Source organism: Bos mutus, chromosome 15 (genome assembly GCF_027580195.1).
Source record: "Bos mutus isolate GX-2022 chromosome 15, NWIPB_WYAK_1.1, whole genome shotgun sequence".
NCBI lineage: Eukaryota > Metazoa > Chordata > Mammalia > Artiodactyla > Bovidae > Bos > Bos mutus.
This window is the reverse complement of record NC_091631.1, coordinates 74,759,132-74,776,820: the sequence shown is the minus strand read 5'-3', so window position 1 is coordinate 74,776,820 and position 17,689 is coordinate 74,759,132. Positions and strand designations below refer to the sequence as shown.

General features: G+C 38.2%; 1 protein-coding gene across 2 annotated transcripts in view; it reads right to left on the bottom strand.

Moving 5' to 3' along the window:
* Positions 1–17,689, bottom strand: part of DYNC2H1 (dynein cytoplasmic 2 heavy chain 1) — a 395,644-nt gene that overhangs the window by 71,525 nt on the left and 306,430 nt on the right. For both annotated transcript variants that reach the window (XM_070384345.1, XM_005887860.3), the window contains exon 85: positions 1,707–1,796. In XM_070384345.1, the coding sequence (XP_070240446.1) occupies positions 1,707–1,796 (90 nt within the window). The remainder of the gene's footprint in view (positions 1–1,706; positions 1,797–17,689) is intronic.

The following is a 17,689-nucleotide window of genomic DNA, read 5'->3' as shown; positions in this document are numbered from 1 at the left end:
TATACAATATACTTAATAATCAGGCCAGAAATTTGTAATAAATTATGTAAACTGTTTTAAATGATATTAATTTCAGTATCAATGATACATTTATTGTCACATGTACATAGCATAATTATTAAGCACACTTATACATACAGTATAATAAGAGCTACCAATCTGCAGCAAATAAAATTTTCTGCCCTCTACAGAAACAATCTAATGTGAATAATGCATATACATAATATATACATAACGTATAAAATAATAACAAATACATGAAATGGTGAAGAATCACAGCCATGCAATTACAACACACCAAGGACTTCAGGGCATTTCCATATCTTTATGACAGCAGTGACGGGCTATCTGTCCTTCCTCTCCTGCCTTCTCTATCGTTCCCTCCATTCTTTGGGCTTCTATTGATAGATCAGATAGATAGGTAGACAGAGAGCAGCCCATAGAAGATAAGTAAATCTGAGTCTTCTCTACCTGATAATTTTAATTTCATTTTCAGATCCTGTAATTTCTTCTCTAATAATCCTACAACTGAGAGATGGATTACACTAGAAGCCAAACAAACATTCAGATGAGCCCTGACCCCTCCAAAGGAGTACCATTTGCAGACTGGCAGGACAGAGTAAGAAGAGATGAAAATAAAGAACAAGGCAAGGCCCCCCTGGAGAAAGTGTCTAAAGACATGAGAGCAGATGAAATCAAGTAGAAACCTCTAGGGATGAGCTTCAAGAGCAGAAGGTCAACTACTTTTACATTAGAACAAAGATGACGGGTGTGAGTTTAGACAAATTTGTAGTGGGTCAGGGTAGGCCTTTGGAGAAGGAAATGGCAACCCACTCCAGTATTCTTGCCTGGAGAATCCCAGGGACGGGGGAGCCTGGTGGGCTGCTGTCTATGGGGTCGCACAGAGTTGGACATGACTGAAGCAACTTAGCAGCAGCAGCAGCATATTCCATAGCTTGAATTTTCTCTGTAAAGTGAAAAGCAGGGTGTTCTGCTAAGGGAAAAGTTCAAGATGTGGACAGGTGTGTGCACTACTGAAAAAAATGGAATGAAGACTACTGTATCTAGAAGAACACTGATCAAGTTTCTCATAATAAGTTGTAATAAGTCGATGTGACAAAGAAGATTATTTTTGAAGCAGTGTAACAAGCAGAGAAGAAGGCAGTAAGACAGTGCAAAAACCACACAGGAAAAGGGGTACATTGCATGTACCAACTGACTATTTGTTATTACTTAAAAAAAAAAATCACCCTGTCTTTATCCTTCTATCTCATCCCTTATTCTGTTCAATTTTCCTTCAGTTATCTGACTGGGTCACTCTGAAAACATCTGATCAATTTGGGAAACAAACAAACAGAAAAAGCAGCTCCCTATAAGGGGGATACACCCGAAAGCAATTAGTCACAGTCATGAGTGAGTTTCAGTTGACATCTCTATGTTCCATCTAAATTAAAATTGTAGGCTTTTTCTCTAAATTCTCACAGATTATGAAAACCCACACTACACAGAGAGAACAATTTTTTGTTTTTGTTTTTTGAGTGCTATATAAAATCACAGATGACAGAACAAGAAAGGAATATATGGTGTTTTGTGTACAAAATCATAATACTCTCACTAGTTGCTAGCAGAATGGTTAACAATATGAAAGTTTATAATGTAACTGCCATATAGTCATATCATACAATTACTAAATAATTTCATCTTACCTGTATTGCAAGGGCACGAGCTACAAGACCTCTAAGGTACTGTAATGGGTCTTCAGGACCTTCCCATTTGCTTTGCCATGTGAGAGGACACTGCAATTTTGAAAGGATAAAAATTAAGTTTATACATTATAATATTACATATAGAAGACCTTTCAACATTTGTGTGATGGGGAAAATATTTTGGCATAATTCATATTATGTGTATCATGAATTAATTTAATTAAGATATGTCTGTTTCTTTGATCTTATATCATTAAAACTGAATGATATAGAAAGTCAGAACAAATTAATCTGTTTTCCAAAAAGGAAATATTCTGAAGTAAAAATTCTTAAAAGAATAAACAAATGAACTTCAATGAGTATATTGAAAGTAGCAAATCATGTTTTCTTGAAATAATAGTTAATGCATAATAAAATGAAACTAAATTTGACAAGTTCATTTTATAAGTGATAAAAGGCAAAAAATAACCAGTCTTGTGTCCCTACAGAATTTAAATTATAACAAAAGCATTGTAATGGAAATTTTATCTCCCAAAGCACACCAAGATATATTATAAAAAGAGAATAAAAAGAAAATAAATATTATAATTAAAAGCTTTCTAAAAAGTTATCTTTTAAATATCTGATCTTCTTTTAACTGGCATTCTCCATTAATACATTCATTACAATACACCTTCTTTGTGAAAGCTTATGTTAGTCGCTCAGTCATGGCCAACTCTTTGGAACCAACCAGGTTCCTCTGTCCATGGGATTCTCCAGGCAAGAATACTGGAGTGGGTTGCCATTTCCTTCTCCAGGAGATCTTCCCAACCCAGAGATCAAACCCAGGTTTCCTGCATTGCAGGTGGACTCCTTACCATAGTCTGAGCCAACAGAGAAGCCCCATTAGAGTTTTATATATTATCCAAATATTATGCAAATGTCATTCAAACTTAATATTTACTTTTCTGAAGTGGAAATAATAAGGAGAAGCCATCAATTTCTTAACCCCAAACACTGTCTGATTACATAGCTGAACAACTAACCCACACTAGAGTATATCAACAATGTATGGAAAATAGAAATTATAAGATAACAAATCTTACAGTGGAAAGGATCTTAGAAAACATCTAGTTCAATACTCTCAATGAGTGAAGTAATCTTTCTTAGGAATATGTAGCTAAGTGCTGTGAACTGAAACAAGTGTGGTGTTTTATTTATGTTTAAATTTTTTAAAATTTATTTCTAATCAGAGGATAACTGTTTAACAATGTTGATTTCTGCCATCACTTCTGCTACATTTACAGGACTGCATATAGATGTGGTAATTTTAAGACATGACCCCAGAACCTCTGACACTGCCTGTGAAGACGAAGTCTGCTCTCCTGAAATAAGAGTCCTGTGAATGTAACAGAAGTGATGGGGTGCCAGTTACCAGGTCCAGGTCTTAAGGAATTAGTTTCTTATTATTACCTGTCTTTTGAGATTCTTGACCCTGGAATCTGTCCAGCATACTGTGAAGCCCAACTTGTGGAGAGTTCCATGTGGAGATGAACTGAGCTTCCCAGTTCTCGGGCAGCACTGATTTGCCAGTCCATGAGTGAGCGGAGTGGAAGACACAAGCTTTCTCTAACAAGGTGTACCCAAATTTCAGATATGGAAGCTTAAATGATTTTTTGAAAATTATGATGTTTTAATCTACTAACTTTTGGTGAAATCTGTTGTACAGTAAGACTTAACTGCTAAAGTTCTTTGGTCTCCAGAAGTAGGATCCTACCTTAACAAAAACCTAAAACACATGGCTTTGGATTTGAGACTAGGTGGTCGGCTGAAGCTGGAAGGACCTTCAGAAGAATATAAGTGGAAACCTAAAGAACTTCTAAGAGAATAGTGGAGGCATAAGGGACTGGTTACAAATAGGAAAAGGAGTTCGTCAAGGCTGTATATTGTCACCCTGTTTATTTAACTTATATGCAGAGTACACCGTGAGAAACGCTGGACTGGAAGAAACACAAGCTGGAATCAAGATTGCCGGGAGGAATATCAATAACCTCAGATATGCAGATGACACCACCCTTATGGCAGAAAGTGAAGAGGAACTCAAAAGCCTCTTGATGAAAGTGAAAGTGGAGAGTGAAAAAGTTGGCTTAAAGCTCAACATTCAGAAAACGAAGATCATGGCATCCGGTCCCACTACTTCATGGGAAATAGATGGGGAAACAGTGGAAACAGTGTCAGACTTTATTTTTCTGGGCTCCAAAATCACTACAGATGATGACTGCAGCCATGAAATTAAAAGACGCTTACTCCTTGGAAGGAAAGTTATGACCAACCTAGATAGCATATTCAAAAGCAGAGACATTACTAGACAAACAACAAAGGTCTGTCTAGTCAAGGCTATGGTTTTTCCTGTGGTCATGTATGGATGTGAGAGTTGGACTGTGAAGAAGGCTGAGCGCCAAAGAATTGATGCTTTTGAACCGTGGTGTTGGAGAATACTCTTGAGAGTCCCTTAGACTGCAACGAGATCCAACCAGTCCATTCTGAAGATCAGCCCTGGGTTTTCTTTGGAAGGAATGATGCTAAAGCTGAAACTCCAGTACTTTGGCCACCTCATGCGAAGAGTTGGCTCACTGGAAAAGACTCTGATGCTGGGAGGGATTGGGGGCAGGAAGAGAAGGGGACGACAGAGGGTGAGATGGCTCGATGGCATCACTGACTCATGGACGTGAGTCTGAGTGAACTCCGGGAGTTGGTGATGGACAGGGAGGCCTGGCATGCTGTGATTCATGGGGTCGCAAAGAGTTGGACACGACTGAGTGACTGATCTGATCTGATCTGAAGGGACTTTGAGAATTTAAAAGGAGGAAACAATCCCAGACAGACAGAAGTACTCTCAGCACCTAAAGGTCATGCCCTGGACACTCTTAAGCAAAAAAGCTTCAGCAAATCATAAGGGTGTTGTGCCACAGCCAATGCACAAGAAGCCTAAGGTAGAAAGAAAGACTTGTCATGATGAGATTTATGGTCACGGCTTTTGTCTAATGTTGTGAATCTCAAGTGAAAGTCAAACTCTTTAAGATTTTAAGAAAACTGTTCTAAGCTTCATCTGTTTGGGATTAATGGCGAAAAGAGAGAGCAATTAAAAGAGAATTTAGAACCCCAGAATCGCTATAGGCAAGAAGCAGGCTGAGAAAACCACTCAGCCGCAAACATGGCTCCATCTTACCAAAACGTATGCATAATTAAGAGGCAAGGATCAGCAGCTCAAAGCCAAGAGCTGTGGACAGTCATACCCAGTGAGCAACATGGAATCCTAACAAAACAACTGAAGACATAAGCTTGCTTGGATTTCTGAATTGCTAAGGACACATGAGCCTCCTATTTCCTCACTTTTTAAGTGAGAATGACTATTGCAGTTACCTGTCCTACCACTTCAGTACTCTTGTCTGGAAAATCCTTCCAGGACAGAGGAGCCTGGAAGGCTGCAGTCCATGGGGTCGCTAAGAGTTGGACACGACTGAGCGACTTCACTTTCACTCTTCACTTTCATGCGTTGGAGAAGGAAATGGCAACCCACTCCAGTGTTCTTGCCTGGAGAATCCCAGGGATGGGGGAACCTGGTGGGCTGCCGTCTATGGGGTTGCACAGAGTCAGACACGATTGAAGCAACTTAGCAGTAGCAGCATCTTAACATTTTGTATTGGATTTGTAGGGGATAGATAACTTATCTGTGCAGTCCACAGGTCCTCAGGTGAGAACCATACTTGAGAAAGAGCTTTTGAGGAAACAGACCTAAGAAGCCTCATCCATCCTTCCACCTGATCTAGATGACATCTGGCCTGAGCCTGAGGCTGGAATGGAATGAGACATTTAGGGAAACTTAAAAGGAGATGACTGCATTTTACACGGGGGAGAAAGGCAAACAATTTGTGCCCAGAGGGCAGACTGCAGCAGCTTCAAAGTATGGCCCCCAAATAACCTGGCACTCTTCCCATTGAGAGGTGAGGTCTGTGTCCTCTTGCCCTTGACACCCTAACCAATACAATGAGGGGGAGTGGCACTGTGTAAGTTGTCAGATCTAGGCCTTAACAACTTCACATCTTTCATGTCCTCTTTCCTGGGGTATACACTGCTAGAACCAATATATCATGTTGTGAGGTAGCCAAGCAGTACATACAGAGAGGCCCAAGTGGAGACATCTAGAGAGCAACCAAGGCCTCTAGTCATCAGTCCCGATGAGTACCAGCCAATAATCGGCACCAACTAGCCAGTGCTGTGACTGAGCGCCTGCTAAGTAGATCCTGCAGCTCTAAGATGAGCTTTTTCAGCTGGTGTCACATGGAGAAAAGACTAATCTACTGCACCAGATTGTGCCCAAAATGCACACGCATGAGCCAAATAAATGGCTGCTCTTGTTTTTAGCCATTAAGCTTCAGGGTAGTTTATTACACAGCAATAGATAGCTGATAGATCAGGCTTTCACAGTCTCAGTTTTATGCTTCTCCTGTTATAGAAAGATAGCTCCTTTGGAGTTTATTAGAGACAAAAAGTTACTGTGGTGTGCGATTGGTCCAAATGATCCCTGCCACTTGGTATTCATGTCCATCCTTGTGAAATTCCCTCACTTTGAGTATGAACTGCTTCTGGGGACTTGCTTCTAATGAAAGAATATGGAAAAGTGATGAGAAGCCACTTCTGAGGGTAGGTTACAAATACTGTGACATCTGTCTAGCTCACTTTCTCTGCATCTCTTCCTTGTTCACTTGAAGTGGAAAAGTTGTATGCTGTGAGCTGCGTTATGGAACGCTCATGTAGCAATGAACTGGTTTGTCCAGTCAACAATCAGTGAGGGCCTGAGGGCTGCCAATAGCCCTCCCACATGTGCTCCGAGAGGCTCCAGCAATTGCAGCCCTGGTGACACCTGACTGAAGGCTTGTGAGCGACCCTAAAACAACATGCCCAGCTATGTTATACCTGGATTCCTGACTCACAGAAACTGATGTGATAAAGTTTTGCTGTTTATGTCACTAAGTTCTAGGGCAATTTATTATGCAGCAATAGATAATAACAGAGCTATCATATATTAGTGTCTGATGTAATACATTCATTCCATAAATATTTAAATCCTCATTGTCCATTCATTCAGCATTTACTAAGAGCTTATAAGGTGCAGGCATTATAAGGTGCTTGCTTTTATGGAACCTACATTTTACTGGGGGATAAAAGCAAAACTGTATTATAAGAAAAAGATGACATAGTGTTAAACCCTATGTAGAGAATTATAACAGTATCTGTGATATGAGATTCTTTGAGATTCCTTTGGTCAGCGAGGAGATCAAATCAGTCAATCCTCAATGAAATCCTGAATATTCATTGAAAGGACTGAGGCTGAAGCTCCAATAATTTGACCACCTGATGTGAAAAGCTGACATTGGAAAAGACCCTGTTGCTGGGAAAGATTGAAGGCAGGAGAAGAAGGGGATGACAGAGGATGAGACTGGATAATATCACTGACTCAATGAAAATGAGTGTGAGCACACTCCAGGAGACAGTGAAGGACAGGGAAGCCTGGTATGCTTTAGTCCACAGGGTCCTAAAGAGTCAGACATGACTTAGCACTGAAAAACATGTGGTATGATGGAAGAAATATGAAATGATAGTGATATGATAGAAGATTAGAGGGAATAAAAAAAGAATAAAGTATATTCTTTATCCTAAAGAGCATTAGCAACCAATAAAAGAGATAGATGGCTAAAGTCCCTAATGGTGTTTTATTTTTTTATTTTTTATACATGTTTCAATGCTATTCTCCCAAATCTCCACACCCTCTCCCTCTCCCATAGAGTCCAAAAGACTGTTCTATACATCAGTGTCTCTTTTGCTGTCTCGTACATAGGGTTATTGTTACCATCTTTCTAAATTCCATATATATGCGTTAGTATACTGTATTGGTGTTTTTCTTTCTGGCTTACTTCACTCTATATAATGGGTTCCAGTTTCATCCATCTCATTAGAACTGATTCAAATGTATTCTTTTCAATGGCTGAGTAATACTCCATTGTGTATATGTACCACTGCTTTCTTATCCATTCATCTGCTGATGGGCATCTAGGTTGCTTCCATGTCCTGGCTATTATAAACAGTGCTGCGATGAACATTGGGGTACACGTGTCTCTTTCCCTTCTGGTTTCCTCAGTGTGTATGCCCAGCAGTGGGATTGCTGGATCATAAGGCAGTTCTATTTCCAGTTTTTTAAGGAATCTCCACACTGTTCTCCATAGTGGCTGTACTAGTTTGCATTCCCACCAACAGTGTAAGACGGTTCCCTTTGCTCCACACCCTCTCCAAGATTTATTGCTTGTAGACTTTTGGATTGCAGCCATTCTGACTGGCGTGAAATGGTACCTCATAGTGGTTTTGATTTGCATTTCTCTGATAATGAGTGATGTTGAGCATCTTTTCATGTGTTTGTTAGCCATCTGTATGTCTTCTTTGGAGAAATGTCTATTTAGTTCTTTGGCCCATTTTTTGATTGGGTCATTTATTTTTCTGGAGTTGAGCTGTAGGAGTTGCTTGTATATTTTTGAGATTAGTTGTTTGTCCGTTGCTTCATTTGCTATTATTTTCTCCCATTCTGAAGGCTGCCTTTTCACCTTGCTAATAGTTTCCTTTGATGTGCAGAAGCTTTTAAGTTTAATTAGGTCCCATTTGTTTATTTTTGCTTTTATTTCCAATATTCTGGGAGGTGGGTCATAGAGGATCCTGCTGTGATGTATGTCAGAGAGTGTTTTGCCTATGTTCTCCTCTAGGAGTTTTATAGTTTCTGGTCTTACATTGAGATCTTTAATCCATTTTGAGTTTATTTTTTTGTGTATGGTGTTAGAAAGTGTTCTAGTTTCATTCTTTTACAAGTGGTTGACCAGTTTTCCCAGCACCACTTGTTAAAGAGATTGTCTTTAATCCATTGTATATTCTTGCCTCCTTTGTCAAAGGTGTCCATATGTGTGTGGATTTATCTCTGGGCTTTCTATTTTGTTCCATTGATCAATATTTCTGTCTTTGTGCCAGTACCATACTGTCTTGATAACTGTGGCTTTGTAATAGAGCCTTGAAGTCAGGCAGGTTGATTCCTCCAGTTCCATTCTTCTTTCTCAAGATAGCTTTGGCTATTCGAGGTTTTTGTATTTCCATACAAATTGTGAAATTATTTGTTCTAGCTCTGTGAAGAATACCGTTGGTAGCTTGATAGGGATTGCATTGAATCTATAAATTGCTTTGGGTAGTATACTCATTTTCACTATATTGATTCTTCCAATCCATGAACATGGTATATTTCTCCATCTATTAGTGTCCTCTTTGATTTCTTTCACCAGTGTTTTATAGTTTTATATATATAGGTCTTTAGTTTCTTTAGGTAGATATATTCCTAAGTATTTTATTCTTTCCATTGCAATGGTGAATGGAATTGTTTCCTTAATTTCTTTGTTTTCTCATTATTAGTGTATAGGAATGCAAGGGATTTCTGTGTGTTGATTTTATATCCTGCAACTTTACTATAGTCATTGATTAGTTCTAGTAATTTTCTTGTGGAGTCTTTAGGGTTTTCTATGTAGAGGATCATGTCATCTGCAAACAGTGAGAGTTTTACTTCTTCTTTTCCAATTTGGATTCCTTTTATTTCTTTTTCTGCTCTGATTGCTGTGGCCAAAACTTCCAAAACTATGTTGAATAGTAATGGTGAAAGTGGGCACCCTTGTCTTGTTCCTGACTTTAGAGGAAATGCTTTCAATTTTTCACCATTGAGGATAATGTTTGCTGTGGGTTTGTCATATATAGCTTTTATTATGTTGAGGTATGTTCCTTCTATTCCTGCTTTCTGGAGAGTTCTTATCATAAATTGATGTTGAATTTTGTCAAAGGCTTTCTCTGCATCTATTGAGATAATCATATGGTTTTTGTTTTTCAATTTGTTAATGTGGTGTATAACACTGATTGATTTGCGGATATTGAAGAATCCTTGCATCCCTGGGATAAAGCCCACTTGGTCATGGTGTATGATCTTTTTAATGTGTTGTTGGATTCTGATTGCTAGAATTTTGTTAAGGATTTTTGCATCTATGTTCATCAGTGATATTGGCCTGTAGTTTTATTTTTTTGTGGGATCTTTGTCAGGTTTTGGTATTAGGGTGATGGTGGCCTCATAGAATGAGTTTGGAAGTTTACCTTCCTCTGCAATTTTCTGGAAGAGTTTGAGCAGGATAGGTGTTAGCTCTTCTCTAAATTTTTGGTAGAATTCAGCTGTGAAGCCGTCTGGACCTGGGCTTTTGTTTGCTGGAAGATTTTTGATTACAGTTTCAATTTCCGTGCTTGTGATGGGTCTGTTAAGATTTTCTATTTCTTCCTGGTCCAGTTTTGGAAAGTTGTACTTTTCTAAGAATTTGTCCATTTCTTCCACGTTGTCCATTTTATTGGCATATAATTGTTGATAGTAGTCTTTTATGATCCTTTGTATTTCTGTGTTGTCTGTTGTGATCTCTCCATTTTCATTTCTAATTTTATTGATTTGATTTTTCTCCCTTTGTTTCTTGATGAGTCTGGCTAATGGTTTGTCAATTTTATTTATCTTTTCAAAGAATCAGCTTTTGGCTTTGTTGATTTTTGCTATGGTCTCTTTTGTTTCTTTTGCATTTATTTCTGCCCTAATTTTTAAGATTTCTTTCCTTCTACTAACCCTGGGGTTCTTCATTTCTTCCTTTTCTAGTTGCTTTAGGTGTAGGGTTAGGTTATTTATTTGACTTTTTTCTTGTTTCTTTAGGTATGCCTGTATTGCTATGAACTTTACCCTTAGGACTGCTTTTAAAGTGTCCCACAGGTTTTGAGTTGTTGTGTTTTCATTTTCATTAGTTTCTATGCAAATTTTGATTTCTTTTTTGATTTCTTCTGTTATTTCTTCTGTTATTTCTATCTGGTTATTCAGCAGGGTGTTGTTCGTCCTCCATATGCTGGAATTTTTAATAGTTTTTCTCCTGTAATTGAGATCTAATCTTACTGCACTGTGGTCAGAAAAGATGCTTGGAATGATTTCTATTTTTTTGAATTTACCAAGGCTAGCTTTATGGCCCAGGATGTGATCTATCCTGGAGAAGGTTCCATGTGCGCTTGAGAAAAAGGTGACATTCATTGTTTTGGGATGAAATATCCTATAGATATCAATTAGGTCTAACTGGTCTGTTGTATCCTTTAACGTTTGTGTTTCCTTGTTAATTTTCTGTTTAGTTGATCTATCCATAGGTGTGAGTGGGGTATTAAAGTCTCCCACTATTATTGTGTTATTGTTAATTTCTCCTTTCATACTTGTTAGCATTTGTCTTACATATTGCGGCGCTCCTGTGTTGGGTGTATATATAATTGTTATATCTTCTTCTTGGATTGATCCTTTGATCATTATGTAGTGACCTTCTTTGTCTCTTTTCACAGCCTTTGTTTTAAAGTCTATTTTATCTGATATAAGTATTGCTACTCCTGCTTTCTTTTGGTCCCTATTTGCATGGAAAATCTTTTTCCAGCCCTTCACTTTCAGTCTGTATGTGTCCCCTGTTTTGAGGTGGGTCTCTTATAGACAACATATGTAGGGGTCTTGTTTTTGTATCCATTCAGCCAGTCTTTCTCTTTTGGTTGGGGCGTTCAACCCATTTACGTTTAAGGTAATTACTGATAAGTATGATCCCGTTGCCATTTACTTTATTGTTTTGGGTTCGAGTTTATACACTGTTTTTGTGTTTCCTGTCTAGAGAATATCTTTTAGTATTTGTTTGAGAGCTGGTTTGGTGGTGCTGAATTCTCTCAGCTTTTGCTTGTCTGAGAAGCTTTTGATTTCTCCTTCATATTTGAATGAGATCCTTGCTGGGCACAATAATCTGGGCTGTAGGTTATTTTCTTTCATCACTTTAAGTATGTCTTGCCATTCCCTCCTGGCTTGAAGAGTTTCTATTGAAAGATCAGCTGTTATCCTAATGGGAATTTCCTTGTGTGTTATTTGTTGTTTTTCCCTTGCTGCTTTTAATATTTGTTCCTTGTGTTTGATCTTTGTTAATTTGATTAATATGTGTCTTGGGGTGTTTTGCCTTGGGTTTATCCTGTTTGGGACTCTCTGGGTTTCTTGGACTTGGGTAGTTATTTCCTTCCCCATTTTAGGGAAGTTTTCAACTATTATCTCCTCAAGTATTTTCTCATGGTCTTTCTTTTTGTCTTCTTCTTCTGGGACCCCTATGATTCGAATGTTATAGCATTTAATATTGTCCTGGAGGTCTCTGAGATTGTCCTCATTTCTTTTAATTCGTTTTTCTTTTATCCTCTCTGATTCATTTATTTCTACCATTCTATCTTCTAATTCACTAATCCTATCTTCTGCCTCTGTTATTCTACTATTTGTTGCCTCCAGAGTGTTTTTAATTTCATTTATTGCATTATTCATTTTATATTGACTCTCTTTTATTTCTTCTAGGTCCTTGTTAAACCTTTCTTGCATCTTCTCAATTTTTGTCTCCAAGCTATTTATCTGTGATTCCATTTTGATTTCAAGATTTTGGATCAATTTCACTATCAGTATTCGGAATTCTTTATCAGGTAGATTCCCTATCTCTTCCTCTTTTGTTTGGTTTGGTGGGTATTTATCCTGTTCCTTTATCTGCTGGGTATTCCTCTGTCTCTTCATCTTGTTTAAATTGCTGAGTTTGGGGTGTCCTTTCTGTATTCTGGCAGTTTGCGGAGTTCTATTTATTGTGGCATTTCCTTGCTCTGTGTGGGTTTGTACAGGTGGCTTGTCAAGGTTTCCTGGTTAGGGAAGCTTGTGTCGGTGTCCTGTTGAGTGGAGCTGTATTTCTTCTCTCTCCTTTCGAAGACTTAGGTTGCTTTTCTGGGTGCCTGATGTCCTCTGCTGGCATTCAGAAGTTGTTTTGTGGAATTTACTCAGCGTTTAAATGTTCTTTTGATGAATTTGTGGGGGAGAAAGTGTTCTCCCCATCCTACTCCTCTGCCATCTTCCCTAATGGTGTTTTAAAAATGACTTTATAACATGTTTCTGGAGCTTAGTGGAACAGTGACTTAATCAAGGAAGTATCTGTTAAGTTTTGAAAGTTGTACTGAATTTTGACAAAGGCAGACAACTGGACAGGACTGTTTAAAACAACCATTAATGTGTTAGTATCTGTGCTAAGTGCTGGATGGGCATCATCTCATATACTCCTCACAATAATCCTCAGAAGCAGATACTATTATAATTTCCATTTCACAGAGGAAAAAATACAGAAACAAAGAGAATAGCCTGTCCAAAATCACTGAGCTGGTAAATGACAAGTCTAAGATTTGGACCCACGTAATCTAACTCTAAAGTCTGTCTGCAGCATCAATACTGCCTCCAATGTATTTTATATTTCTGTACTGTACAAAGGCAACATTTGAGATCTGTCGACTGAAAAAGAATACACCACGTGAGAGTTGTGTGTTAAGCTTTATTTGTGGCAAAATGAGAACTACAGCCCAGGAGACAGCATTTCAGGTAGCTTTGAAAAACTGCTCCAACGAGTTAGGGGTGGAAGGTCAATATATTTCTGAAATTGGTGAAGGGGGAGTACATGGAATTGAGCGCTTATTTTGCAAAAGGCTGCTCCTAGCCTTGGGAAGATTCAATATAAGACAATCACGCATTGGGAATTAAAGTTCTAATAATGGGGAAACTAAGGCTCAGAGTAGTTTTAATTAACTAAACTTTTTAAATAAATCTAAATGGTAGAGAACTTGAATCAAGGTCTAACTCTAATTTTGTTATCCCATGTTTTTCATGAAAGATGTCATAAAACCAAAACAGGATAAGAGCAGACTCTTTCAAGCATCAATCAATTAATTGATAACTCAGCAATCATCTGTTAAATAGCTGCTATTTGTCAATCATTTGTTAGGTCCTGGGGATACAGATATAACACGATCCTAGTGCTAGAGGTGGAGATGGATAATGAAAGAAGGCAACTACAGACAATACAGTGAGTTCCCTGATAATGATAAGCACTGTGCCTGTGAAACACGGATGTGAGGTACACCAAATCCACACTGTGCATAAGGGCAAGTCAGGAATGGCTTTCTAGAGGAGACAACGCTTTGGGTGAGACTCAAAAGATACACAGCATACAGTAGAGAAAGACATGGAAAGCAGGAAAAGGAAGGGGCATTAATAAAAAAGACAGGCGTGAACTAGGCTGATGGCCAGAAGCTTTTGAATACTAATACTGAGGAGCTTAGTCTAGAAAGCGATGATAAAACTGAACATTAATTAGGGAAGTGACATAATCATATTTGGATTTTAGAAAGATTATCCTAGTAGAAGTAGGGACAACAGGCACTAGAGTGAGGAAACTGAAGTCAGAGAGGTGAATTTGGAAGGTAGTGTAACACAGGCATGAATCAAAGGGGACATGCATCAGTGAGAATAAGGATAACAACAGAAACACTTCTGCAGCACTTACGAGTGCAGGCCTGTTCTCAGCATTTTACTTACATTAGCCCTTTAGACTTCAAATGGACCCTCTGAGATGGATACAGTTTTATTATTCCTGCTAGGAACACTTAGAAACTAAGGTGGTGGTGTTTAATTGCTAAGTCGTGTCTGACTCTTTTGTGATCTCATGGACTGTAGCCCACCAGGCTCCTCTGTCCATGGGATGTCCCAAGCAAAAATACTGGAATAGGTTTCCATTTCTTTCTCCAGGAGGGGGTTCCTGACCCAAGGATCAAACCCAAGTCTCCTGCATTGCAGGCGGGTTCTTTACTACTGTAAATTAAGGTAGAGAAAGCTTAAGTAACTTGCACCAGAAAACATTCCAGTATGTAATCTTCGATGTTTGATTTCCACTCTGCAACCTTAATATGTATATTATATGAACTTAAAAAAAAAAGGACCACCGTTAGTAACTCTTTTACCTTTTCATTTAATAATGTAACTGTCTCTCCTACTGACAAACTCTACCCTACAGATTAAACTGATGTGCTGGCCCTCACACCTGAGTGGGATACTGGTAATCCATCATCCGCACACTGCTGAAGTTAAGCCAACACTGGCTTATAGTGTACGGAAATGAACTGACTCTCACTTGATTCAAGCTTATTGCAGGGTCTGAAACAGGGAGCAAGCTTTGTAATTGCTATTTATTTTGAGCACTAGAAGTTGCATTGGGATTTCACAGTATGTGGAAAGAAAAGAATTCAGTTTGCATATTTTAATGAAAAGGAGAAAGAAAAAAGGAAAAACAAAAATATAATTCACTGTGATTTCAATTTTATATGAAGTGCTTAACCCATATGTACAGTTTATCACGAACTCCTAAACTACTCATAACTTACAACTTTCTACAATTAATTAAATTAGCTAAAATCCATTTCATACACATATACATCATGAGAGAATATTTTTCAGAAGGATAAATATAGCTTCAGAGTAAAGCACTTTAATGATAGAACCCTTACCTTCTATACAGAAGAGAAAGTACAACTCAGAAGATAGCTTGTGATAAAAGAGAATACATTCTGATTTAATCTTTCTAAGACCTTTATTTAGCACCAAGGATTTCAATTTTCTTACCCGGGAAACAATTTATAAACCATCACCAGAACCAACGAAGAACTTTCAGATCCAAGAGATTTAATTAGTTGAACTACTTTCTTTTCAAATATGTGTTATTTTAAAAATCCTTTTATTTATGTCTTTTCTTTTAAAAGTCTCATATTATTTGTTTTCTCAGGACATGTAATTTCAGTTTCCCATTAAAAATTCCCTGATATCTCAGTTGGTAAAGAATCTGCTTGCAATGCAGAAACCCCAGTTCAATTCCTGGGTCGGGAAGATCCCCTGGAGAAGGTATAGGCTACCCACTCCAGAATTCTTGGGCTTCCCTGGTGGCTCAGCTGGAAAAGAATCCACCTGCAGTGCAGAAGACCTGGGTTTGATCCCTGGGGTGGGAAGATCCCCTGGAAAGGAGAAAGGCTATCCACTCCAGTATTCTGGCCTGGAGAATTCCATGGACTGTATAATTCATGGGGTCACAAAGGTTCATACATAACTGAGTGACTTTCACTTTCACACTTTCATTAAAAATTATAAAATATGTATAAGAGATTACACTAAGTTATATAAAAAGTTTGGAAAGGTAGAAGCAATCCATTGATGAATGAATGGACAAACGAAATCTGACACAGAACTAACTTGACCCAAAAAGAGTCTTGTCCAAATAAACCCACTCCAAGTTGAAAATATCCTGTCGAAAATGCATCTAATGGACCTAACTTACTGAACATCGTAGCTTTTAGCCCAACCTATTTTAAAAGTGCTCAGAACTCATACGTTAGCCTTCAGTTGGGCAAAGCCATCTAATACAAAGCCTGTTCTATAATAAAGTATATAATATCTCAAGTAATTTATGGAGTACTGCATTGAAAGTGAAAACAGAATGGCTGTATGGGTACAGAATGACTGAACTGTATCGGTTGCTCACCCTGATGACTGTGTGGCTGAGTGACAGCTGCAGCTCACTGCCGTTGCCCAGCATTTCAAGAGAAAAGTACCATGTATGCCAGCCAGGGAAAAGATCAAAATTCAAAGTATGGTTTCTATTGAATATATCACTGTTGCACCATCCTAAAGTATAAACCACCTTAAGTTAGGAACCATTTTCATATATGTACAATGGAAAAATTTTCAGCATTAAAAAGAAAGGAAATATACATGCTAAAAATGAATGAACCTTAAGGATAATATGCTTAGTGATACAAACCAGTCAAATAACTATGATTCCACTTATATGAAGCACCTAGAATACTTAACTTCATAGGGATAGAAAGTAGAATGGCGGCTGCTGGAGGCTGGGTGGTGGGGGAACAAGAAGGTATTCAGTGGATAGTGTTTCCATTCCATTTTGTAAAATGGAAAAGAGTTCTGGAGATTGGTTGCACAACCCCATGAATGTACTTAACTTTACTGAACTGTACACTTAAAATGGTTCAAATGATCAATTATATATGTATACTGGCACAATTTAAAAACTTCATTAGAAAACATGCAAAAGGAAAAGAAGAAACCAGTTTCCTTCCTGAGTCTATGGCAGTATTGTGTGCTTGATAATTTATTTGTTACCCACACTGAGTTCACTGAATACAGAAACCATGCCCTGTGCATTTTTTCCTATCTCCAGGGCCCAGCATGGTATAGAGAGTCCATGGTAGAGGGTCAATAAACATTTGCAGAATGTTCTTTATATATCATTCAGTAACAACTTGAAATTGAGTTCATTTTAGGGCTTGAATCCTGACATTATTAGCACAAAAATTTAACTAAATGCAGAATTACCAAAAAGAAAGAAAGAAAGAAAGAAAGAAGACAAGCAAGGAAATAAAACAAAGTGGGTAATTTGTCAAACACAGAGCTGTTGTGATGACAGTACTGTTGCCATTCAGTTGTAAAGTCGTGTTCAAGTCTTTGTGACCCCACAACTGCAGCACACCAGTCTTCCTTGTCCTTCACTCTTTCCTGGAATTTAGTCAAACTCCTGTCCACTGATTCAGTGATGCCATTGAACCATCTTATCTCTGTCTTTCCCTTCTCCTCCTGCTTCAATCTTCTCCAGCATCAAGGTTTTTTCCAATAAGTGGGCTCTTCACATCAGGTGGCCAAAGTATTGGAGCTTCAGCTTCAGCATCAGTCTTTCCAATGACTATTCAGAGTTGATTTACTTTAGGATTGACTGGTTGGATCTCCTTGCCGTCTGAGGGACTCTCAAGAGTCTTCTCCAACACCACAGTTCAAAAGCATCAATTCTTTGGTGTTCAGTCTCCTTTACGGTCCAACTCTCACATCCATACATGACTACTGGAAAAACCATAGCTTTGACTAGATGGACCTTCCTTGACAAAATGATGTCTTTGCTTTTTAATATGCTGTCTAGGTTTGCCATGGCTTT